This window comes from Juglans regia, chromosome 7 (genome assembly GCF_001411555.2).
Source record: "Juglans regia cultivar Chandler chromosome 7, Walnut 2.0, whole genome shotgun sequence".
NCBI lineage: Eukaryota > Viridiplantae > Streptophyta > Magnoliopsida > Fagales > Juglandaceae > Juglans > Juglans regia.
The window spans coordinates 39,248,764-39,275,229 of record NC_049907.1 but is presented as its reverse complement, the minus strand read 5'-3'; the positions used below and the strand labels follow the sequence as shown (position 1 = coordinate 39,275,229).

The 26,466-nt window shown below is 35.2% G+C and overlaps 2 protein-coding genes across 4 annotated transcripts; both read left to right on the top strand.

Annotated features, from left to right (window-relative positions):
* Positions 1 to 6,401: 6,401 nt before the first annotated feature.
* LOC109007178 (PH, RCC1 and FYVE domains-containing protein 1-like) lies at positions 6,402 to 16,861 on the top strand. The gene is made up of 9 exons (XM_018986746.2): positions 6,402 to 6,703; positions 10,151 to 10,237; positions 10,670 to 10,759; positions 10,896 to 10,982; positions 11,072 to 11,176; positions 12,114 to 14,183; positions 14,315 to 14,461; positions 15,577 to 16,037; positions 16,488 to 16,861. Exons 1-9 carry the CDS (start codon positions 6,656 to 6,658, stop codon positions 16,732 to 16,734), a joined length of 3,342 nt encoding a protein of 1,113 aa, XP_018842291.1. The 5' UTR covers positions 6,402 to 6,655; the 3' UTR covers positions 16,735 to 16,861.
* A 1,858-nt stretch (positions 16,862 to 18,719) lies between these two features.
* LOC109005273 (putative E3 ubiquitin-protein ligase XBAT35) lies at positions 18,720 to 26,199 on the top strand. 3 transcript variants are annotated; one of them, XM_035691968.1, is made up of 11 exons: positions 18,720 to 19,166; positions 19,327 to 19,441; positions 19,756 to 19,836; positions 19,969 to 20,057; positions 20,143 to 20,234; positions 20,455 to 20,536; positions 21,534 to 21,636; positions 21,735 to 21,809; positions 22,121 to 22,206; positions 24,818 to 25,528; positions 25,863 to 26,199. In XM_035691968.1, exons 1-10 carry the CDS (start codon positions 19,065 to 19,067, stop codon positions 25,493 to 25,495), a joined length of 1,503 nt encoding a protein of 500 aa, XP_035547861.1. In that variant the 5' UTR covers positions 18,720 to 19,064; the 3' UTR covers positions 25,496 to 25,528; positions 25,863 to 26,199. The 3 variants fall into 3 exon arrangements, with proteins under 3 accessions (XP_035547861.1, XP_035547863.1, XP_035547862.1); XM_035691969.1 differs by lacking the exon at positions 25,863 to 26,199 and adding an exon at positions 25,679 to 25,846 and having other exon boundaries at positions 18,761 to 19,166; XM_035691970.1 differs by lacking the exon at positions 21,735 to 21,809.
* The last annotated feature ends 267 nt before the right edge of the window (positions 26,200 to 26,466 follow it).

The window sequence follows — 26,466 nt, the reverse complement described above, 5'->3', positions numbered from 1 at the left end:
TTCTTTGGTGTTAATCCCAAACCATCGAGTTGGTTGTCCTGCGCAAATGTCTGTGTGAGATCTTTTAAACATCATTGGCTAATAGAGAGGCAGTCTAAGGCAAAGCAAAAAGTCTTCAAAATCACAAATGCAAAATTCATTCAAACAATTGTGCAAAAAAAGTATCTGCAAAAAGTCTTAGAATCTCAATTGCAAAATTCATTCAAACAGTTGTGTAAAAAATGTATATTTAACTTGAACATATACAACCAAGAATCTCACAAATTTGGGGCAGAAAAATGTCGATTAAAAATGACATAACCTTCTTGAATGTCATTTGAGAATTAATATGAAATCAATATTTTCCCCTGCTTCAGTCAATCATATACATACAAGGTTACACCCTTATCAACAAACAATTTGTTTATACTTTGTTAAATACATGATAAATACTTCACTTCCAGACAAATTAATCCGTTTTTGTTCCAAGTAAGAATTAAGAAACCTTACAATGAAGATGCCATTTCTTCATTCAAATGCCTTACAACGAAGATGACATGTCTATTTAAGAAAATAAAGAGATACTTATATAGGAACAATATAGTCCCATCACTTAATTGCACACAACATCAAAGTAAAAACCGATGCTCCTCCTTTGACAGTCCTGAACGCTAAGCAGCTCCACATCCAAAACTTCAAACTGTTTTGAGCTGAAGAAGACTTTGCTCAAGCGGCGTGTCGAGCACACCTCGAGCGAACAACCAAATGAATATTGACTCGAGCAAGTGTCGAGCGAGACACAAACCCTAGTGTTCGCTCGACACTCACTCGAGCGGGACTCTTGGACTTGAGCTTTGCTCGAGCGGTGTCGAGCGACGTTAAGCGAACTTTGGCTCAAGCCAACTTTCAGCAAACACTTTTTCAGCTCCAAAACCAGTCTCCACATATACCCCAACAATCTCCCACTTGGAAACTGGGTCTCCACATGCCAGTCACTGTTTCTAGCCAAGTCCTATCATCTCTGCAGCTCACAACTCCCGTCTTCAAGCTAGAAGACGCACTAAAGTCAAGCCTGATTTCAGTCTTCCACATACATCGCCCTTAGTCAGCACATCCACAAGGTAACTCACAACTCCCACTGCACCAGAAGTATCCGGTCTCGAGCCGATCTTGGCAACCTTAGCCAACTTTCCCAAGCTTTCATAAGGAACGACAATGCTGACTCCATTTGGCTTCCTCACAGGTTTCGCGCGATCAAGCCTGTAATTTTACATTCTTGTATTTCTCTGCACATCATTGGACCCTGATGTTAAATACAAAGAGTTAGATCTCTTACCATGCGCTAGGACCAGCGCACCCTTAGTGATTTCCAAGCTCCTCTAGAGAACGCTACTGCAAAATCGCTGTCATCAAGCTGTCCCACAGAGATCAGATTTTTCTTCAAATTTGGAACATGTCTGACTTGATGTGAAGTCCACAAGCTCCTGTTTGAAAGTGTGATGTGCACATCACCCACTCCCACTACATCCAATGTCTCTCCATCAGCCGTATGCATCTTCCCAAAATCACTAGTAACATAATTCTGCATGATTTCTCGATATGAGGTGCTATGGAACGAAGACCTTGAATCCAACACCCAATCATCAATCGGACTGTGTACTGCAAGGAGTAAGGCATCATGAATTTTATCTGCCACTACATTCACAGCATCATCATTAGAACTTTCTTGATTCCTGCAATTTCTCTTGATGTGGCCCGGCTTGCCACAACTTCAGCATGTGATCTGCTGCCTAGATCTTATCTTGCTCTTTCCCTACTCTTGGAGCTTTACCTGTCATGTCCTCTGCCTATATTATCAACAATCAAGGCCGATCCAGAACCCAAGGACTCACCCAAGTCTCTCATACGTACCTCTTCAGCAAGCACCATGTCACGTATGTCATCGTAGTTCAATTTTGCCTTGCCTGCTAAACTACTCACAACCATCATCATGACCTCTCAACTATTTGGCAACGATGCCAACAGAATCAACGCTTTGATCTCATCATCAAACTCAATCTCTACAGAAGACAATTGATTTGTGATCGTATTGAATTTATTCAAGTGTTGGGCTACAGACATAACTTCAGACATCTTCAGATTGAACAATTTCTTCACCAAGTGCATCGTATTGTTCGTAGAAGACTTTTCATACATACCTGACAAAATCGCCATGAGATCCACCGTGGGTCTCTCCTTACTGATATTGTGTGCCACTATTCAGGACAAAGTTAGCCGAACAAGACCTAGAACCTGTCGATCTAATAGGGTCCACTCAACATCAGCCATGCTCTCCGGCTTCTTTCCCAACAATGGAAGGTGGAGCCTCTTCCCATAGAGATACTCCTCGATCTGTATTTTTCAGTACCCAAAATCAGTGCAATCGAACTTCTCGATCCTGGATGCATTCACTTTATCTCCAGCTATCATTCTCCTTCAAATCCGACATTAGCTTTTGATATTAGTTGTTGTGAAAAATGTTATGCAAACACACACACCAACAATAGCAAATAAAGTAAAAACAACACAATCAAGAACACGACGCACAATATACGTGGTTCGGCAAATTACCTACGTTCACAGAGCTGCAGAAATCTTATTAACCAGAGGAGATTACAATCACTCAATCTCAACTCACACTCTCTAGGACTTTTTGCTCTCTCACACAATATGCACTCACTAAACAATTGTTCTCTTTCAAAATATGCTTAATGCGATCCAACACAAGTCTAATATGACATATATATAGTGAGTGGCGTTGTAAACCCTAATCTGGCAAAACTGCATACTTTGTTCGAGCGGCGTGTCGAGCGCACCTCGAGCGAATAGCAAAATGAACATTAGCTCAAGTGGAGTGTCGAGCGAACACTAGGGTTTGTGTCTCGCTCGAGCGAAGTGTCAAGTGGGACTCGAGCGGGACTCTCGGATTGAGATTCGCTCAAGCGGTATGTCGAGCGAACTTTGGCTCGAATCAACTTTCAGCAAACATTTTATCTGCTCCAAAACCAGTCTCCACATATATCCTAACAGGTTGTTCCTTTTATATTATGAGTTTATAGTTTTGTATCTGTGACAGTTCAACAATATATGGATTAAATTATGTTGAGGTTAGAATTTTTTGGTTTGGAATTTTATACAAAAACTGGTCATTTTCCACTTTTGTGGATTTCTATCTTGTTGTTAGTATCTTTTATATCATATTATTGGAATTATTTTTTTAATTGATACATTAAGCATCATAGAGATCAATTAGTGAGGTTCAACTATTATTTTTATCTTCTTCCTCTTTACTTTTTCGTTCAAAGTTGTTTCTTTTTGGTTGGAAAATGTCAGAACGAGGATTATAATTTTTTTTTACATGTGATTTAAGATGGTTTCTGGTTATTCATCTTATATTATGAGTTTATGGTTTTTGTATCTATGACAGTTTAGCAATGAATTAAATTATATTGAGGTTTTGCTTTTGTTATTTTATATTATAATAAAGATAGAAAGGTTCTGTTAATGGAGGTTATGTTTGTAAACTGTGGCTTCTCTCAGCAGAGAGTATTATATATATAGCTCCTTGAAATAATTTTGAAAATGAGTTGCTGAATAAATAATTCGCTTTTCTGTTTTGAGATGGCCGGAGGACACATGGTTGCAATTTCGACAGTTGCATTCTTCATCCATTATCAAATATATATCAAAATAGAACAGCGCATTATTATTTCAGGAATTCCTGAGGCCGGATGTTGCTGTCCGAATTGCGAGGAATGTGCCCTTCATCAAGGACAACTACACACCCCATTTCACGCCCATTTAAGTTGCTTTGAGGTTTGTTTATGGCTTTTCAGTTTCATACCCGTTTTATTTTCTTTGTGCTAATATTTTGGCCAAATGGATTGGTAATATATTTTTTTAGAACAGTGAATCAGTTTTTTTTTAAGCTTTGGCCATGAAAAAAAAAACTTTTCTTCCATTATGTTTTTCATGTTATAATATTCTGTTGCACTTTTCCCCTTTGTTTATTCTTGTTTGTTTATGTGTTCCTTGCAGAAAGTTCAGAATTTTTTCCATTTTTTAGGAAAAAATTATATTTTTTGCATGTTGATCATAATTTTTTATGCTGTTCGATTTGTATATTTTGGGTTTGCCATTTGTACTTGGTCTTTTAATAAGCTTTAAGGCATTTAAGCAAGTGTTTAGAAAAAAAGAAAGAAAAAAATTAAAAATGTGTGCTTATGAGAACATTTTTATTCATTTCTCTTTTTGTCTCCCCCCCAAAAAAAAAAGTTTTGGTGAGTTTTTTTATTTGCGAGATTATGCTGCTTAGAGGTTTGAATGCCTTTCAACATGTATAGTTTGCTCCCAATTTTTCCCTTTGGAGTTCAATCTGCTTTGGACTTTTTTATATCTTTCAGTTTATTTTTTTCCAGTTTGTATATTTTGGTTGGCATTTATTTGAGCATGTGTACATAAATTTATATTTTCCGAATGTATCATGTGTTTCAGGTTGCTTTAGCTAGAGTTTGTATATCTTTAAGTTTTGTTTTTTGGGGTTGTAAATTTTGGTTGGTGTTTTTTCCAACAGGTGGCCGGTTTAAAATTTATATTTATTTTTTTTTTTTTTTTGTACATATTGATTATTGTTGGATTTGTATATTTTGTTATTTTTTGGGTAGTAGGCATTTAGTTTTTACTTATTCCCGTTAAAAGTCAATGTTTTCTTTAAAAATAGAGTACTTATCCTTCTAATTCGATTTGTATGTTATATATTCGGTTTTAAAAATAAATTATTCCCATGTCATGTGAATTCAGATTTCAGATGCATGTCAAATATGGAGTGAGTAGACGCACATTATTTGTAAAACAATTATAATTATATTATTGTAGCAAAACCGGAAAAGTGTAAAAAATTTCTTGTGTCCTCAGAGAGGTTGGGATGAATGAGAAAGGTTTGTATAAAATACTAGTATCAAGTTTTGGTCAAAGGCATATGGTCTGATTGACATAACCCGGCCCCATATTTCAAAATGAAAGTTTGGAATTCGAAACCCTCCTCCCCCACTCAAAAAAAAAAAGGGATTTAAATTTTTTTGTATCATTCCAAAATGTTTACAAAAAACATATATGAACAATCTTTTTATACTTATTGTAAACAAGTATAAAAAAAAAAAATAATAATAAATAAATAAATAAATAAATCCTGTTTTTCTTTATTTTTTCTTATCTTTGTCATCCATCTCCTCCTCTTTGGGAACATAAGAATCGTTTTAGACTTTTTATATTTCGTTGTAGTAATATAATTATGAATTTTTGCAAGGAATGGTTTAGATATTTTAAATCTTTAAACTTTTTTTTTTTAAAAAATAAGAAAGTGCACATTAGAAAAAAAGTTTGGTATATCTCTGAAATTTCAACTAATCAAATGTTGTCATTGTAATTACTTGCTCGATAGGAAAGTTTTGTTTTATATAAATCCACAGCAAAGATATGACGTACGGTTGAAAATGGGGGTTCAAACTAAGTATACAATATATGTACAATGATCTAGAAGAATCGTATCTGCAAATAGATCTAGATGAAACACAAAATAAAAGTTGGTTGAGGGAAAAAGAACCATTCACGAATCTACAAAGCACATAACATACTATCTATATTTTTTCGTAAAATATTGATCTTTGTCATGAAAGGCAAAAGTTTTTTTGAATTTACAAATTTGTTGCACTATTCAGAAGAAAACAAAATTTATATTGTAATGATAAAACTCAAAACACTTGGGACATTCCTTTCCAAAAAAAAAAGAGAATATAATTTAAAATATTTTTTGTGAAACAATGCAAAATTATCACATGACGTGTTTTAATTTTTTTTTTTACATCTGCCAAGCATCCTTATTGGAAAAACAATTGATTAAAAAAATCCCCTAATTATTTTATTCAAATCTTTTTTATTTATCTCTTTTTTTTTCTTTTTTCTTTTTTTGCAATGGAAGAATTTTCTCAATGTTTTGAAATTGTTGTTATAATAAGTTTTCTTGTTGCTGAAAAATGTAATGAATATGTCAAATTTTCCATGAAAAAAACTTAAACGGGTAAGTCGGTGACGTGGAAGCAGTTAAAGATGCGCGCCAATATCTCGTCCCAAGTACTGTTTTTCTTGCTGCAAACCTCTCTCGACAATCTGACCGCTTACTTCCCTCTCATTTCGCCTCTCCTCTCTCTCTCTCTCTCTCTCTCTCTCTCTCTCTCTGCATTGGGTTTGGGTTCATGTTCTTTTTGCATGTCCAATTCGCTCAAACACTGTGAAATCGCAAACCTAATTTCTGATACATCATACATGCATGACTCAGGTTCTATGAAGTCTGTTATCTGGCTCATCGATGTTTTGCGGATCAAGAATACACCCAGAGTGACGTCGTGATCTTTGAGATTTGAGTTTCTCGTGGTGATTTCGTTTTTCCCTTTCATTGCTTTTCATTTTGCAAATCGTGATTTTGAGTGTAGTGAGTATTTTGATGAGAGGCCAACATAAAAGAAGAAAGCATATGCATCTATGAAGACTGGGGCTCGAAAGTCGCCGCCGCATTACCGCCTGATGCAGTTTTCGGTTGAGCTTCGTCCTCCGCGCTTTCCTTATTGTCTTTTCAGATGGAATGGCAGATCTTGCTAGTCATGGGAAACATGAGCGAGACATTGAGCAAGTCAGTTTCCCTTCACTCGACCTTAATTTTCTTTTTTCCTTTGATTTTTCTGTTTAGTTTAGATGAAATTGAGGGAGTAGTTATCTTCTTCAATCAAATGTATATATCATGGTATTGTTAAATAACAATGCATTCATATAACTTGTCATTGTAGCTTATTAGGTCTTTTATGTCGTAGGTTTTATTAGCATTAAAACATACTCATAAGGAGGATTTTTCCAGTGTACTTGTATAGATATGTTCTCAGAGGGTTTTTTAATGAACACCAATGTAGACCCAGGATCAAATTTATAGATCCTGCATACTTTTTACAACATATGCCAAAATAAAAGGATATTGAAAATGAAAATGAAAATGTAATTTCTGAAAATTGAAGGGTTAAATAGTGATTTTAATTATGGTAATTATGAATATGGTTATTATTATGTCCTTTCATTTGGTATTGTTATAAAAAGTATTAAACATAAGTATTATATGTATTAAATATAAGTATTATACCTACAAAATGTATAAAACGTATTAAAAAACAATAGGTTATATAAAACGTATTAAAATGTATAAAACATATTAAAATGTATGATACGTGTTGATGTCATATTTCACAACCCGAGCAACTCCGCTCTTCTGGGTTGGCCCGTTCCTACGCACAGAGGAAATGAAAGCTCGGAGTGGTGGGAGATACTTCCGATGCCTAAGTTAGTTTGAGTTCTGAATGTGTCGTCTGTGTGAGTTTCAACCAAGGTATATATGTGTTTTTGCCCCCGAGGGGGAGATATTTATACCTGGTAGGGGCAATCCCTTGTCAGGCTGATCGTGGTGGTCCCACTCCGTACCCAAGTTACATCCTCTGCCAACTCCCTGCCATGTGACAGGCCATCCATGCCTGATCGTGTCAACCGCTAACAACCCTAGGTCCTTGCCATGGCATGCCTGCATTCATCCTTCATTAAATGCGGTGTGGCCTCGGTCAGGCACTCCCACCTTCCAGGTCTTGTCCAACCGTTGGCGATCAAGGACCTGAGTTATCCCTGACCCTGTGCATACAACTTGTCAGCCAGTAGACGTGTCAAGACTCCTAGCTTAGTCCCCATGCCCCATGCGTGCTGCCTTGCTGCTTCTTTGTGAGCTTCATGGGCTGACCTTGCCCTTCATGGCCCAGCCTAGGCCATCATGTTCTCTTATCGGGCTGTCCTTAGGCCCACCCATACCGCTTGGGCTGGGCTTGTTCGGTCGGGCCCATCACTGGGAACAGCTCGCCTCACAATACGTATAAAATGTATTAAACCCAATATTAAAAAGTATTAAACATAAGTTTTACTACTCATCATTCCCACACACCACACTTATTTTTATTTATTTTTAATTTTTAATTTTTTAAATTGTTTTGGTTTTATTATTCTACTCATCATCCATACACCACACATTTGGTAAGAGAAAAAATTAAAAAATTATGTGTAGTGTGAGGATAATGAGTAGAATTTTTCATGAAACATATTAAAACGTATTAAAATGTATTATACGTATAAAACATATTAAACACTATATTAAAACGTATAAAACATATTAAAATGTATTATATGTATAAAACGTATTAAACACAAGTATTAAAACGTATGAAATATAAGTATTAAAACGTATTAAACATAAATATTAAACATATTGAATACAAGTATTAAAACATATTAAACACAAGTATTAAAACGTATTAAACTTATAAAACATAAGTATTAAACGTATTAAATATAAGTTTTAAACATAAGTGTAAAACATAACTATTCTACTTATTATACGTATAAAATGTATCAAATATAAGTATTAAACATAAGTATAAAACATAAGTGTTATACGTATAAAATGTGTTAAACATAATTATTAAGGAAAATGATTGGATGACAACCAAATTTTCTCACCAAATATGCCCCCTTGTGTATTTTATTTTATTTTTAATTATTTTTTTTTAATAGTTAAGGAAATGACTACTACTGAATTTATGTTTTTTTTTAATGTTTAAATATGTTTAAACAATATTTAAAAGAAAAAAAGAAAAAAATGTGCAATTTATTGCAATAGGGGGCATATTTGGTGGGCACGCAAGTTTGAGAGTCATCCTCGCATTGTCCAAGTATTAAACATAAGTATTAAATTTATTAAACATAAGTACTATTATACGCATTATACATATAAAATGTATTAAATATAAGTATTATACGTATTGTCCAAGTATTAAACATAAGTACTAATATACGCATTATACATATAAAATGTATTAAATATAAGTATTATATGTATTGTACATATTAAACATAAGAATTATACGTATTATAAGTATTATACATATAGACGTGTTAAACACAAGTAATATGTATAAAACGTATTAAACATATTAAGGTTAATTGTTTGAACTACGATAAACTTTCGTAAATAACTCTTGCAAAATCTTGATAGACTTCATAATGTGAAGACTATTAATTACTACTGCAAATTAAGGCCCTGTTTGGAATGTAGATCAACTCAGTTCAGTCTAATTTTAAACTGAGTCTAATATCCAAACACTCAACTTTCAAATCACTAAACTCATATCAACTCAAAGCTTCTTTACACATAGGACCCACAATCTTTTTTCAACTTAACACTTTTTTACATGCGGGACCCACAACTTTTTTCAACTTTTCATAAATACATCTAAACTCATTTTAATATCCAAACACATATTATATCTTAGGTGGGCCCCACAAAATTCGTTTCATCATCTCAACTCATTACCATTCATAAAGAACTCAACTCATCTCAACTCAGGTCACTACTAAATCTCCGTTCATTTTGTGCATAGGGTGTGCCACCGCTTCATCAATATGCATTTTTTTTTATTATTGTAGAAGTCATTAGCGTGTATATCATTTCTCTGAAGTGATATTTCCTAATGTGAATTGTTCGTGTCAAAGGAATAAGAACCTAGATTTTATGTGTTGCATATATATATAGGCCAAAAATATGTATAAAATTGTTACTTTTCTAATTGTAATATGACATTGGCTGGTGATAAAGCTTAGAATTATGATTAATGGGAGATTTACTATGCAAGTAGGAAAACCTGCTTGGATTTTTAAGCATACCAAAAACGTTAACAGTTCATACATACAAGCAATAGAAAAATAATATATATGGGAAAGCTACCATATGGAAATTAACATTTCTCATTTCTGTATGGGGTTATCAAAAGCTAACAATAGATCAATGCTACTAATTACCTGGTGGAATTTTTTTATTGTATGCCTTATTATGTGGTCACTGCAATTATCACTTGTAATACTTTTGAACATTTTTTATGTTTCACTAACGCAGAGCTGTTAACACGCGTGATTTCAGGTAGTTACAAGTTAATAAAGCTTGGCATGTCTGAGTGCTCTTAACATTTATTTATTTTAATTTTTTTCACCTCTTTTGAAGGCGCTCATTGCTTTGAAAAAAGGTACTCAGTTAATAAAGTATAGTCGGAAAGGGAAGCCTAAGTTCTGCCCATTCAGAATTTCTACGGTGAGTTAATTTCTATGAGAGCAAATACTGTTTTCATGTTTTTAAAATTCTTCATTCTAGACATGATGCACCATGCATATATAGGCTACTTTCAGTTGGGGAAAAAAATTAGAAATGATCAGATTGTTGTCAGAGAGATGACCCTTTTAAAGAGGGGCTGAGAGTATGTATGTTATGATGCATTGGCAAGAAGGATGTTGACTCAATTATGACTCTAGTGGAATTTGTGCCTGCTGTAACTCTTTGTAATGTGTCACGTTTGTTAGCTGCCATGTGTATGCAGAACAAAGTAGACTCAAATAGTTTGGACTGTCATAATGAGAGATGTGTTGTGATCTCTAAATACCAGCTTCATCTTCTCCAGTATGGATAGTCACGACATAACTCTCAAGTATAGTGTATGAATGACTTTACATTTTGTTGTATCAACAGGATGAAACAACACTGATCTGGTACTCGCAAGGAGAAGAAAGGAATCTGAAATTATCTTCAGTCTCGAGGATTATCCCTGGACAGAGAACTGTGAGTTAAAGACTTCTATTTGACATTTAATTGATGATATATAGTCATATCACTGAACCGATCTCTTTTGAAATAGGTCATGAATTTTGTTTCCCAAAGCTGGCATGAACTAACTTCTATTTGCAACTTTTTACAGGCTGTTTTTAGACGATATTTGCGCCCTGAAAAGGATTACTTGTCATTTTCCCTTCTATATAATAACGGGGAACGATCACTTGATCTGGTTAGTAAAGATCAATTAATCATTTTGGTTTGTTTTATGTCAGCTTGATGAAAAGTTCATCTCCAGATCCTTTCTTTTTATATTTATAGATCTGCAAAGACAAAGTTGAGACAGAGGTATGGTTTGCAGGCCTTAAGGCATTAATTTCTACCGGACAACAGCATAGTAGAAGGACTAGGAGTCATCTTTCGGATGTGAGTTCCCATTAACACAAATCCATCTATGGGGGAGTTTTTTTTTTTTTTTTTTTTATGTACTTTGTAGGATGTGAGTTACCATTTAGCACAAATCCACCAAAGAGGGAGTTATTTTTTAACTACAATATATACTTTGTAAGATTTCCATTACCTTGTGGTTGAAAGTTGAAAATTGTGTTCCAACACTTTTAATAATCTTGGACATTAAATAATTATTATTTTGGTTGAAACTAATTTGTTTCCTTGTTGGGAAGTCAGATTCATATTTAAGCTTATGTTCATTTTAAGTGATATGATGATATCCAGGAATCAGTTGTTAATAAGTAATCTGGTTGGTAATTTTCTAGAATTCTATGAGTTGTTTTTCCAGTTCAATGTTCTGGTTGGCAAGAAACTGCATTGGGTGTTACATTTCAATGATATGTTAAACCAACTCCTAGATTATATATCTCCAGAAGAGAAAAATTTTAGTAACCGTTGTTAAGATTTTATGGAATTGCATCCATCATATAAACTAAAGTAATATTTTTCTAACATGAAAATACATATAAATCAATTAAAAAAATATAAAATACTATTTTTTCAATGGCTACTAATATTCATGCTTTTTAACCATTATACTGACCAGTGGGGGTTTAGATTTTTATTTACGAGAGCTTTCTCCTTTTTTTATCATAACACATTGCTCCTTTAAAACTTAGTTTGAAATTGGCTTTAATCTTGTACTCTAGACCAACTTAACTAATATTAGATGTTGATTGACATATTAAGCTTTTATGACATATTTTGCACTATACATGCATTTTATGGAACCATCTTGATACAAATGTGAAGAATGTAAAAACTCATTGGTGGTTGAACTACTTTTGAACATTTGTTTGTGGTGAAGTTTTTCCAGAACATCTAATTTAGTTTTTTTTTTTCCCCTATTTAGCTAGATAAAAGTGGTGACTTTATTCAGAACGGCCGTTCTTTTGGTGCAACACTAGATTTCACTTCAAGTATTGCTCAAGGTTGGGGATCTCGTGTTTCGAATTCTTGTGAATCTTCGTTGAGCTTGGAAAGCTCAGATGTGGATTCAGTGCGTGCAAATATGCAAATAAGAACAAGTTCTGGAGATGGTTTTCGTTTTAGTGTTTCCAGCAATCCTAGTACTTCTAGTGGAGGATCTGGACCAGATGACATAGAATCATTGGGAGATATTTACATATGGGGGGAAGTATTGAGCGATGGGATTTCACATGATGGTTCTATGAGTCAAATTTCCACAAAAACTGATGTGCTTACTCCTAAGCCCTTGGAGTCTAATGTTGTTCTTGATGTTCACCAGATTGCTTGTGGTGTGCGACATGTTGCTCTTGTAACAAGGCAAGGTGAGGTTTTTACCTGGGGAGAGGAATCTGGGGGTAGGCTTGGTCATGGGATTGATAAAGACTATAGCCGCCCCCATCTTGTTGAGTTCCTAGCAGTTACTAATGTAGATTTTGTTTCATGTGGAGAGTATCATACTTGTGCTGTATCTACATCTGGTGACTTGTTTACTTGGGGTGATGGTACCCATAATGCTGGACTTCTTGGTCATGGAACAGATGTTAGCCATTGGATACCTAAAAGGGTTATTGGTCCATTAGAAGGACTTCAAGTTTTATCTGTTGCATGTGGCACATGGCATTCAGCATTGGCAACTTCCAATGGAAAATTGTTCACATTTGGTGATGGAACATATGGTGTTTTGGGACATGGAGACCGCGAGAGTGTTTCATATCCCAAGGAGGTACAATCATTGAGTGGACTGAAGACTATTAAGATTGCTTGTGGAGTATGGCATACTGCGGCCATTGTAGAGGTTATCGGCCAGACTGGTGCAAATGTTTCGTCTAAAAAGTTGTTCACCTGGGGTGACGGTGACAAACACCGTTTGGGCCATGGAAGCAAGGACACTTATCTTCTTCCCACCTGTGTCTCTTCACTTATTGACTATAACTTCCACCAGCTTGCTTGTGGACATACACTGACTGTTGGCCTTACTACATCAGGTCATGTGTTTACCATTGGTGACACTGCATATGGTCAGCTCGGCAATCCAACCTCTGATGGAAGGGTACCTTGCTTGGTACAAGATAAATTGGTTGGTGAATTTGTTGAAGAAATATCTTGTGGGGCAAATCATGTTGCTGTCCTTACATCTAGAAGTGAAGTATACACTTGGGGGAGAGGTGCTAATGGAAGATTGGGACATGGGAACACAGAAGACCGGAAATATCCAACACTAGTTGAAGCCTTAAAAGATAGGCATGTAAAGAATATATATTGTGGCTCAAACTTTACTTCAAGTATATGCATCCATAAATGGGTCTCTGGAGCAGACCAATCCGTTTGCTCTGGTTGTCGGCAAGCATTTGGTTTTACCAGAAAGAGGCACAATTGTTATAATTGTGGACTGGTGCATTGTCATGCTTGTAGTTCAAGAAAGGCATTGAAAGCAGCATTGGCTCCAACTCCTGGCAAACCCCATCGTGTATGTGATGCTTGCTATACAAAACTTAAAACTGCTGAGGTTGGTTACACTTCTCACACAAATAGAAAAACTAGAGTCCCTCGCCGTTCAGTAGATTCCAGGGAAAGATTAGATTGGGTAGAGGCAAGGTCGTCGAGGGTTTTGCTGTCTCCCACTACAGAACCAGTCAAATACCATGAGATCAAGTCCAGAAGTCCTGGGACTAGATCTGATTCTCCTTCTATTGTGCGAGCTTCTCAAGTTCCATCACTGTTACAACTGAAAGATATTGCATTTCCAAGTTCGTTCAGTGCTCTTCAGAATGCTTTGAAGCCTGTTAGGCCGTCACCGCCTCATCTCCACATGAACTCAAGACCTGCTTCACCATACTCGAGGAAACCAAGCCCTCCACGCTCTGGCACTCCCCCATTCTCTAGGAGTCTTATTGATGGTCTCAGGAAGACAAATGAACTACTGAATCAAGAAGTCTCGAAGTTGCAAAACGATGTAAGATTTATGTACCTTTTGTAAATATAACATTCTTCTCTTCATCCTATTACTTTATTGGTTTGGGATTTAAATTGTGATGCTGTCCCTCAGGTATAATTTCATTCCTTTTCTCCTCTCCTTCACTTCAGGTTAGATATTTGAAGCAAAAGTGCGATGCACAAGATGTGGAGCTTAAGAATTTACATAGAAATGCTAGACAAGCTGCTTCATTAGCTAAAGAGGAATCTTCCAAGTATAGAGTAGCAAGGGAACTTGTCAAGTCTGTTGCAGAACAGGTATTTTAATTGCTGAATACAAATTCCTCATTCAAACTGATGGGTCTTTCAAATACGAAGGATGCTCCAGGTTGTAGCCCAGATGTAACGCGAACCAAAGTTTTAGGAATAGATTTCCTATATGATTAGGAATAGATTTCCTATATGATGGGAAATTGCATACTACTGGAAAATTTAGTGAAACAAAATAATCATGCTTCTGGGACCTGTCTGCTTTTTTCTATTTCATATTTAAGAACAGCTGGTTGATGCAGGCAGCCAGCAGGGGCTGCTGTATTTCTCGACTGAAAAACTAAATTATCTTAGCATGCAACAAATATGATTATGTTCCAGCAGAAAGTACTGACAGAATCACTGAAAGGGTTCAAATATTCTGACACCTGTGAATGGAAAATCTAATGACGAATATGATTAATAAAATTAAAGGTTCAGTGTTTTTCTTTGCCACTCGTCTTTTTTTCCCACTAGCTATCAATGAGTAAGAATTAATTGAAGGCACCAAAAGGGGGCTCAAGACTAGTTGACAGGATGTATGCCAAAGGCTACAGAGAAACTACAGAGACTGATCGTGCAAATAAATCATGCCCAATAACCTAGCCCATATGTAGTATTTGATAGAGCTCGAGCTTGGGCCATACACTTGGTGGATGGTTCCTTTGTGTGTCTTATGTGGTGTATTTAGTTGAAAATGAACAAGTGGTGTTTTAATGATAAAGAGTGTACTTTGGAGGAAATTCGGAATTTTTTTGTGCACTCTTTATTGCATTGGTTCTCTGCTTCAGCTCATGACTTTTTGTTGTCGTTTTCTTCTTCTTAGAATGTATTTAGGTCTTTTCTTTTATATATGTCCTATGTACATGGGTTTCGTCTATTTCATTCGTTTTAATAAAATTGTATTTGTTACTTCCAAAAAAAAAAAATTCTTTATAAATAATAGGATTAGATTAGATCATTCCGTTCATATTGCAAAATCTGAGTGGCATGCAATTGAATCATTGTTGGGGAAACGAAACTATGAATGAAATGATAATTGTATTTCCCCCTTTTATTATATTGGTTTAATCATTAGTTAATCATGCTAATTAGACTGTTTGTGCTAAACTTTTTTATTTCAGTTGAAGGAAGTGATAGAGAAGGCGCCTCCAGAGGTTTCTGACAGTGAAACCTTTAAAGCCATGCATTCTCAAGCTGAAGCTTTTCTAAACACAACTGAAACATCTGATATATCTTCATCTCTGCCTGAAGACTTGGAGTCTGACCAACAATACGCATCTCATATAACATCCTCCCTCAACGGGTCTTCTAAGATGCGAGATAAAATGACTCAAGGCCATGCAGATATAGCAAGAGTAATGGAGAATGGGAGAAATATTCTTCAGGGGAGTAATAGACCATCTGTTTCTAACTCAAGAGGTGCTCTATCTCAGCCAAGCTCTGAAACTGGCTCAAGATTGCCTGGATCTTCAACAATGAGGAATGAAGAAAAAGAAATCATTGAACAATTTGAACCCGGTGTTTATGTTACAGTCATTCTACTTCGAGATGGTACTAAAATTTTTAAGCGAGTGAGATTCAGGTACTCGAGTAAATACTTGACCCAACAAAAAACATCAAATAATTCACTTTTTGTACAGTGTGATCTCCCACATGCCTAGCTCATTTTCACATATATCTATGCATTTTGGTTCTCAAGTGTTTCATTACTTGCATTTAAGCCCATCACAGTATGTATGTAGGTGTGCCTCCACCATGTAAGCTAGAAATTACCCAAAACTACAAATTATCTTCAACATTTTTTTTACTGCATATGGACGTGTTTGGCATGTATTATGCTTCTGTCTAAACTTGTATAAAGTGATGGTGTTTGACATATGTCTAAAGCAGATATAGCTCCTTTGAGTTACCTATTGCTCATATTTGTCTGTCTGTGTGTTTCCATCCTCTGAAGAAATTGTTGATGATAATATAATGTATCTAATGAATTCAATCTTCATGGCTTATGCATCTGCATCCAAACCTTTTTCAGTAAACGAAGGTTTGACGAGCACCAGGCAGAGGAATGGTGGAATAAAAACAAAGATAGAGTAGTTAGGAGATACAGTCCAACAGCAAGCCCTACTTTAACGGGATCATCTAGCACTCCAGCACCTGCTGATGATGAAGGATCATCTAGCACTCCAGCACCTGCTGCTGATGATGAAGGATCATCTGGCACTCCAGCACCTGCCGATCAGGAAAATAACGAGGCATCAGAATCTTCCCAAACTAATTAGATTTATAACTAAATCTTCTGTGATATACGTGGTGAACTGCCTTAGAATAGCAGCATTAAGTATCCATTAGGTGTAAACATATTCGTGTTCTGAACAACTTAGGGATGACTTAATTTGAGATGAATGGTACAGCTTACTTGTAATTCTTTCATTCGTTTTGTTCTTAATTTTTTATTTTTGGCACCTGGCACTTAAACCTTCACGGTTGTACAGAAAATGAACGTTCCAGGTTTTTCACAAAGCCATTGCAAAGCCTTGTTTGTGATGTTTCATTCTCTGGTTTTGAAAGTGTACTATGCTGATAATTTTGCCAGATGATAACGTTACAAAATCAGTAGTAGCTCTCATTGCCAAAATAGTTGTACATTCCCTGAGTGTTCAATGCAGCTAAGCCATCTTTCACATTTAAAATCTGATCTTTCAGGCTTTCCATAGAGGCTTCTTATTAAAATATCATCATTTAATTATCACGAACATCTTGAATTTTGACTGCTAAAGATGGTGTGATGGATTTCTGAGTGTTTAAGCATCAATCTATTTTGCTTTGCATGCCATTTTCATGTTCATTGGTATCAATTGTCTGTATCCGTAGATAATATTATGTCTGCCAATGCTAAAGTACTACTAGTCCCATATTTTTCTCATCAACGTAGGGATGGCGAAAAAAAAAATGAGAAAAAGAATTCATGCTAGTATTGACATCATTGAAAAAGGAAAAAATGAGAAAAAACTGAAGGAGAAAATTAATAAAATATGTCCGTGAAAGTATTTCATCTCATCTCATCTTATTTCATTTCAGTATTACAATTTTTATCAAATTTTTACATAAAATATAATAAACAATTTAACTTTTTCAAATCGCAAAACAATAATAATATTAAAAAATAATATTATAACAATATTTTATTTAATTTTTAACTTTCATCATAATTCATCTTATCTCAACTTGCTGTCCAAACTTTACATAAAATATAATAAACAATTCAACTTTTTCAAATCTCAAAATAATAATAATATTATAACAATATTTTATTTAATTTTTAACTTTCATCATAATTCATCTTATCTCAACTTGATGTCCAAACTGCATCAAAATGAATTAAGAGGAGAGTAATACTACTCTTACCAATGGTGTCTACCGTTTGTTTTTACCGCTATGATTTTTTTTATTTTTTTATTTTTTACTTAATGATTAAGTACTTATTAATAATATCATGCGCGGTCCCACTCAGTAACATATAGTAGATCTGCCAACCAAGATCTGACGTGTCACTGCGTTATTTAAGGCCTCGTTTGTTTTTGCAGATAAGATGAGTTAAGATTAAAATTAAAAAATTGAATAAAGTAATATTAGAATATATTTTTTAATATTATTTTTGTTTTGAGATTTGAAAAAGTTGAATTGTTTATTTTATTTTGTATTAAAATTTAAAAAAATTATAATAATTAGATAAAATGAAATGAGATATTTTCTAAAAACAAACTAGACTTAATGTCAAAATAATAAAGACCTATTTTAAATTTTAAGATTATTTAAGTGATACATATTGAATCCTTTTTTATATCAAATAAATTAAAAAGTACCCTTAATACATTTTCTTCAAACGCATCAAAGGTACTTTATTTGACAGGGCAGAACATAATTTAAATTTTAAAAAAATTATTAATAGATAAATATATGAGTGGGCTATTATGCCGGCTACTCTCTTATTGTTGGTATGTCCAATCATTTTTTTTTTATATTTTTTTTATATTTTTAAAAAATAAAAAATATATATATTAATATATTTAAAATTATTTTCTTAATGATTAAATAAAAAAAATTTAATCAGCGGTAAAAAGGAGCGATCACAGTGAGGCAGCATATTAGTTTTACTCTAAAAATATCTATACAACACGTATGATTGTCGAATAATAAATAGTTTTTTAATAAAAAAATATTTCATGACTAAAATATTTCTCCAACTTACAAGCCGCAAAATTATAAGTTACATTCACAACCACAATACCTAACGTAATTTTCTCAGGGAAAGAACTTGGAAATTTCCTTCTTGACTTCCCAAAGATCCTTCCTTGCTAAGAAATGAGAACCCGATTATTAATTATCAAAATAAATATATTTAATTATTATTATCCATCTCTATTCCATTATTAGCCTTCGATTGTCGAAACGTCTTTGTGATCCTGGAGGTTTCTCTCTTGATTATCCAGAAGGCTCGAGTTTTCCTCTATACTTGTGGATCCGTGTATTATTTTGATTTACTTTTTCCTGGAAAATAGATTTACTTTTTCCTTCAAAACCCGTGGGATCTCACGCTCTTGGTTTCAAAATGGGACAACAGCAATCCAAGGAAGAGCTGCTCTACCAGCAAGTCAATTATGGGAACGCGGAGGGCATCAAAGCCCTTTGCAGAGAAGGTGCAGGCCTCGAGGTAATTCCGTGAAAACAAAACAATTCGATCATAGTTCTCATAGTTACCTTGGTTTACCCTTTTTCTTTGGTAGTTCAGCGGACGGTGGTTTTGGAAAATATGTGTAATTGGTGAGAGTGATTGTTGGGATTGGTGTTGATTCTGGTGGTTTATGGTGCAGTGGATTGACAGAGAGGGGAAAACCCCTTTGATTGTAGCATGTTTGAATCCGGACCTTTATAACGTTGCAAAAACTTTGATAGAGCTCGGCGCCAATATCAATGCTTATCGACCTGGTATTGAGCTTTTTACTTTTTAATATTTTATGATCTGTGCTGTCTTTCCTAACAAATTGATACAATTTTATTACTTATGCTTGCTACATTCGTTGAATGAAGAAATTCGTGCTTAAGGTATCATAGAAAAACTCATCTTTAGTGCTTAAAAATTCGTGCTTAAGGTATCATAGAAAAACTCATCTTTAGTGCTTAATAGCCCATGCGTGCTTTTATTAATTATAGATATCATATAATTGCAGATCCATGCATGTGCGTGTGTGCTGAGTCATCTTGGGTTCACTTCATCCATCAATTTTTTTAACTTGTTGTAGGTCGCCATGCTGGAACTCCTTTACACCATGCAGCTAAAAGAGGCCTTGAAAATACTGTGAAGTTGCTACTTTTGCATGGAGGTGGGCTGTACTTTCATCATATCAGCAAAGATTTGCTATTGAAATTGTATTTAAATCTTAGGGTAGACCAGCAAATATGGTGCTTCCTCCCATTTTTGGTACGCTAATAGATCATTTCTGCAAAACTTTCAGCGAATGCGCTGTTAATGAATGATGATTGCCAAACTCCTCTTGATGTTGCTAGGGCCAAGGGGCACAGTAACGTAGTTCGTGCCATTGAGGTATATTATAAGAAATTTAGTGTTGGAAAGAATTTTCCTTTCCTTCTTTTAATCCCAAAGCATATATTTTTCCATTTCTCTGTAGGGTCATATTTGCTTATTCTCTGGTTGGCTGCGGGAGCTTTATGGGCCAGGTTTTCTTGAAGTATTGGCACCTCAATTAGTCTCAAGAAAAGTGTGGGTTTCATGGGATTTCTTGTACATTTATTCTTGTTGATTTTTACCCATTCATTTTTTATGCCCCGCCCCCCAAACCCTCTTTAATTTTATGGTTGGACTTGCCATATGCTTGCATTGATGCAGTTTTTTCTTTACCCCTTGTTTTCTGGACTATTTATAGGATAGTGTTCTCACAACTGTTAGTCCCTCATGCCTGTTAGTATTGTATTTCTTGCAGTTGGGTTGTCGTTTTACCCTGTGGTTCACGTAATCCTATGAAGCCTTTTAAGTTGGAGCTTGCAATATACCCGAGTTTACAGGTATAATAAATTTTGTTAACCATTCTGCCCAAGAATTTGATTCACATATGATTAATTTAGGCACAATTATGACGGATGCTTCTAAATAATTTCTTAAGCTAAATTAACTCAACTTAATGCTTCAAAACTCCTAAAATGTAATTGTCACTTTTTTACCATTAGTCGGGACGCTGTTCCTGGACACCCGGTGCCAATAAAAAACAATTGTCACTTTTAGATCATACTTTTCTCTTGTAAGTCGAGTTGGTCCTCTATTTTCTCATCACAGTTAATGTTACCTGTTGGGCTCAGGCTTTGTTTCAAGACTACAAATTAATTTTCAAGCTCAATACAATGGTTTTCATGATCAAATTATTATTTTTTTTTTTCACCCCAATTTCCTGGGATTAGAATTTTGAAAAAATGAAACCAGGTAACTTATTCTTGTAAGATGATCCTTGGAGCAAACCTTGCTGTCAAATATGCTATTACCTCTCGTTCTTCTACTAATGCAAATAAATTTATATTGCAAAATTTCTCCATTTTATGGGTTTCTCCTGAGCAGATCATATCTTCGCTTGTCTTTTAGTTTTGTGCAGTAGCTATCCCTCCGGTGTCTCACATGCATCCAACTCTGGTTCACTTCCTCTGTTTTGCTATTTCAATATCTCTCTATAGTTGCAATTAGTCTGGTTTTGTATCAATGGCCACTTGAAGCTATGTGTTCTCAGAAGTTTGTGAAGCACCATTTTCCCTGTTCCTTTTTTTCAGTTTTTATTGTGGGTACTTTGAAGCAATTTTGGGTTATGAAAAAGATACCCAATTTGAGTCTTGCTAATATCTTCGCTATCTTATTGTACAATCTTTGGATTTAGCCTATTGTGAAGCGATATATCTAGTGCCTGTTTTCACTGATTGATACAATAATGTGTCTCTCATTATTATGTTGTGCTTCTGTCTTTAATTAATGGGTCTCTTTTTTCAATAGCCTTATATAGTGCATTTGATGAATGAACAGGTTGCCCAGCCACGTGCAGTTATCTCATTATGGAAAGCCAATTTGGAAGAATCAAATCTACTCCAGTCTGATCCTTCAGTGATAGTACATGATACCTCCACCAGTAATTTCTCATTTCTGAAAGTTGCCTTTGGGAAGCTTTGATTTTATGTCTCATATAATAGTATCTTTATCATAATTTAATTTTATGTTCGTGCATAGTGTCAAGAGGCAGGAGGCGGAGACGATGTGTTTACACCTCCCGAGAGGCGAGGTGTAGCCCTCGAAAACTTAGGCGTAAGTATAGTGAATGTTAAATTGTTCAAACCTATACTGAAATAATAAAATTGAATAAATAGTTGCGATAAGAATATTAACAATTAGAGAATTCAAGAAGCACATAACATAAGACTATTTGTCCTCTATGGTTTAGTAGAAGTTGGGAAATTATTATTCCAATTCCGTTCTCCAGCCTCAAATCCATAGTAGTCTTGCCTGATACAATCTCGGTAAAAATCAAATCTTATTTATTTATTTATTTATTTATGTTATGCTTGTGAGTTCGCTTTTCCAATTTCTATGTTGATATTAGGATGCTTCCATTGCAGAAACACGCATTAAGCTTGCACCTGCTAGTGAAAGTGACAAACAACAACTTCGATGGTTTGTTGATGCATGCAAGGGAATTCCACAGGTACCATGCACCCTTCTCTTATGAATGTTATTCTTCCATCTGATGTGTAAGGCAAGAGCAGAACTCTTACGTGAGACTTAGGGCCCGTTTGTTTTCAGAGATGAGATGAGATGAGATGAGTTGAGATTAAAGTTAAAAAGTTGAATAAAATATTGTTAAAATATATTTTTTAATATTATTGTTGTTTTGGGATTTGAAAAAGTTGAATTGTTTATTTTATTTTGTGTGGGAATTTGAGAAAGTTGTAATGATGAGGTGAGATGAGATGAGATGAGATGAGATGTTTTTGGAAAACAAACAAGGCCTTAGGATGCGTTTGGTTGTTGAAATCAATTCAATTCATCTCAAATCAATTATTAATGGGACCCACTACTTTTTCAATTTCTCGTTAAAAAGTTAAATCCATCTCAACCAACTTCATACACTCAAACACATATCTCAACCTATTTACATTTAGGCCTCGTTTGTGTTCGCAAATAAGATGAGATGAGTTGAAAGGAAAGTTAAAAGTTTAATATAATATCGTTAGATCACATCAATAAAGTTTATCTCTTACTTATCAAAAAAAAATATAATATCGTTAGAATATATTTGTTTAATATTATTTTTGTTTTGGGATTTGAAAAAGTTGAATTGTTTATTTTATTTTGTGTGGGAATTTGAGCAAATTGTAATTATGAGATGAGTTGAGATGAGTTGAGATGAGTTATAAAAACAAACGAAGCCTCAAACACCTCAATGGGACCCACAAAACACTACTATTCATAGATCAACTCAGATCATCTAAGATCACCTCGGCATCCAAACGCAGCCTTTCACGAGTGTATGAAGCAATCATGAATATTTTTTAAACAAGTATTTACAACTTCTTGTAATCGTATTGGAATAACTTCCATGATTTGCTTACCTTAAGCATAAATGTGGAAGCACCTTTTCCAAAGCCTGTAAGATTGATGCTTTTCCTCCAGCTAAGTTGCACTAGATCATAATTCTATATGTAACTTGAGGCATTATGATCATAAGCAGGGGTAAGGGCTCGGAGGTTGTGATAAATGATTGAAATATTCCTTACTGAGGCCATATATTACATATTTTTATGTGTGCGTGCTGTTCTGCATGACTACCAGTACATGCAGTTAATAATTGTGGCCTAAATGACATAAGACATAAGGTCTGGTTTGGATAGAGAGATGCTTTCATATCATCCCGTCTCGTCTCGTCTCATCACATCTCATCTCAATATTCAAACACTACAAACAAAAGCACTTATCAATTTCAATTTTTCAATTTTTTCATCTAATCATTACCTAATTATAACAACTTTCTCAAACCTCCAAACAAAACATAAAAAACAATTCAACTTTTTCAAATCTCAAAACAAAAATTATATTTAAATATTATATTCTAACAATATTTTAATTTTATAATATTTTTATTCAACTTTTTCTCTCTCCATTCCCAAAACCCCATAAAACATTTTAACTTGAACCATTTTTAACTCATTTCATCTCAACTCAAATATCTCACTACTGTTCACTAACAATCTCAATTCATCTCATCTCAACTCATTATCCAAACCAAACCTTAAGATAATAACCTAATAGGAAATAGACTTGCCCTTTCTGTGCTTTAAGTTGGCTTCGCTATTGGGTTCAACACAATGATTTGGTTTATACCTAAAAGTGAGTTGTTGACCAGTAAAGATCATACACAATGATGGTGGCATAATGGTGCGACAATTGTGAAAATGTTTCACAATGTAAGATACATGCGCGTATAAAGAATAAGAGGTTTGACTGTTCGAAGTTGCATATTGAATCTTTGGAGGAGAAAACCAAATTTCTCACTATTATTTAGCTTTCTTTGCATAAGATATCAAAGGACTTTAATCTTGTTTTGTTTTAAAAGAGAAGCCATTCCATGGGAATAAAAGGGCGTTAATGCCCTATCATCTGCCTTCAGCTACTTTTTCTCCTGCTTTAATTCAATTTCAGCTCAGAAGTGGCTTACCTCTTTTTTATTTAGCCTTCCATGGCACCTCATGTATATGAAGCCTTACCAATTCCCTAGTATAATTTTCTTTGCTTGGAACTTTCATACACTGTTAAGAGTTGTCATGTTGACCTTGCTTCCATTATTTGGTTCTCTGGCCCATGCAGAATATAAATAATTAGTATGACATTACTTGGTCAAACAGCTCAAAGTTCAGCTTGGCTGGACTTGTTTACCCTGCAGACAGAATTTGGCCAAAATATTGTAGCATGTGACATTTATGTGTGTGCATTTTGTGCACGTGCATGTAGATTGGTTGCTTGCTAATATATATCCTCAGTTGGCAACGAGCCTCTCAAAATACTACACTGTGTGTTCCCTGATTGAATTAGTATTATATCTGACTATTTTAATAATTTTCATGTGGTTAGGAACTTCAGCATTTTACTCGGAATATTTCTGCTAAGATATGTGGAACGTGTTGAAAATTGTATGGAGACTTTTACTGATAAAAATAATTGTATGGAGACTTTTGTTTAGTAGATATTTATGAGGATGCTTGAATGCTTTGGACATTTTTTTCACCTTTAATAATGAATAATTGTGTGGGACATTGCAGGCAATGCATCCTCCTGCATTTTTGCATAATAATCAGGCCCCAGTTGTTCCAGCCACTGCACCACCAGCTGCTGAAGATTTGGAAATGGCAATGGCAATGGCTATCAGTGCCTCTATTCAGTCTGCTATACAGGAGAGACCATCTTTTCTCGACGCCCATCCAAGCTCTGAAGCAAGCTCATCCACTAGTGGGAATAACCCTATGAACATGAGCAGTCAGAGTGGTTTGGATGTACCAATTGCACCTGCTCCAAACACTAGTTCCGAGTGGGCAGTGCATGAAAATGGCCCAGATGACACTTCAAGTCAGCAAACCCAGAACAACTACATTAGTTCAACTCAAAAGAATCCCGACCCGGGTTTGGTCCCATCAGCTCCATCAATGGCTGATGAGATTGTGGAAGACGGTCCTATTCAATACCCATCAATTGATTCCACTCCTGTTGACTTGCCGTCCCAAATAGCCAAGGATGTATCTGCTACAACAGGTGAAAAGAAAGACGATGGAGGTGCATCATCATGTGTGATATGTTTGGATGCTCCAGTTGAGGGGGCATGCATTCCATGTGGCCACATGGTTGGATGCATGTCCTGTTTGAACGAGGTCAAAACCAAGAAGTGGGGTTGCCCTGTTTGTCGTGCCAAGATTGACCAGGTTGTAAGGCTGTATGCTGTTTGACCGTTGAGGCAGAATCTGGAGAAGCTCCAAATGGTCAGTGGGTTTTGGACACTACAATGAATTTTGTTTGTGTTTCTATAAGGAGGAACAGTTCCTAAATATTTGGGGACCTCACCTGAGGGTTTCTGACTATATTATTGCCTTGCACCGTGGTCTCTGAAATATCACTTGCCTCTGTTGCAGTTATGGTAAGGCTACATGAACTTTGATCTAAATCGCCAATGAAGGAAGGTGCTATGACCTCTAGGTCTGCGAGGCCTGTGATATCTCATAACCTCAGGGACAAGGTAGTAGTAGTCAGTGAACTCTAGGTGGTATCCTGAACCTAATAATGGAAAAGTAATTTATCAACTGTTTAACTATGCAGATGTGAAAAGAAGTTGCAATTAGAGAGTTGTCGGGAGAAATCGGTACCGTCTATCTGGATGTTATGCCTCCTGAATGAGAAGCACGAGCAAGACTGCCTACGAAATACTCTACTTCTAGTACTTTGTAGTATGTGTGTGGACAATTTACAGTTATTTTTGGAGCCAGGAGAGTTCAGAGCATGATTGGGATACCTAAAAGCAAGCTATTTAAGTTATAAGCCAATAGTTCTTTACAATATTCTTGTGTATAGGCCTTTATGGAAACCAGGAAGATTGAGATTGGTGTCAAAAAAACTGTTGCATATATTATTTGCGTTACTGTCCAGTATCAATCTTTTTTGCCGGTTGCTGCATTAACAATTTCTACAGAGACAATGACAGCTACCAGAAGAAGCACGAACGCGACGGGGTCTATGTCCTAGCTAGGGGGTCCCTGAGTTGCTTTCTCCATGGCCACGCCCACTTTACAAGTTGTTTAACACTTTTAATTAAACACATATTTCAAAGCACAGTTGCAGACCTTGTAAAATGAACCAACTGTAACCCAAATTCCCCTTTTAATAAGCAATTAATTCGTGAATCCTACATCAATGCCGATTAATG

What these genes read in the sequence shown, in the direction of transcription:
- LOC109007178 (XM_018986746.2), top strand. Translation starts at nt 6,656, where the DNA reads ATGGCAGATCTTGCTAGTCATGGGAAACATGAGCGAGACATTGAGCAA. An exon ending in GCCCATTCAGAATTTCTACG is followed by an intron (nt 10,238 to 10,669) that starts GTGAGTTAATTT and finishes TTGTATCAACAG; the next exon opens with GATGAAACAACACTGATCTG. An exon ending in TTTAAGCGAGTGAGATTCAG is followed by an intron (nt 16,038 to 16,487) that starts GTACTCGAGTAA and finishes AACCTTTTTCAG; the next exon opens with TAAACGAAGGTTTGACGAGC.
- LOC109005273 (XM_035691968.1), top strand. Translation starts at nt 19,065, where the DNA reads ATGGGACAACAGCAATCCAAGGAAGAGCTGCTCTACCAGCAAGTCAAT. An exon ending in TATCAATGCTTATCGACCTG is followed by an intron (nt 19,442 to 19,755) that starts GTATTGAGCTTT and finishes AACTTGTTGTAG; the next exon opens with GTCGCCATGCTGGAACTCCT. An exon ending in AGTACATGATACCTCCACCA is followed by an intron (nt 21,637 to 21,734) that starts GTAATTTCTCAT and finishes GTTCGTGCATAG; the next exon opens with TGTCAAGAGGCAGGAGGCGG.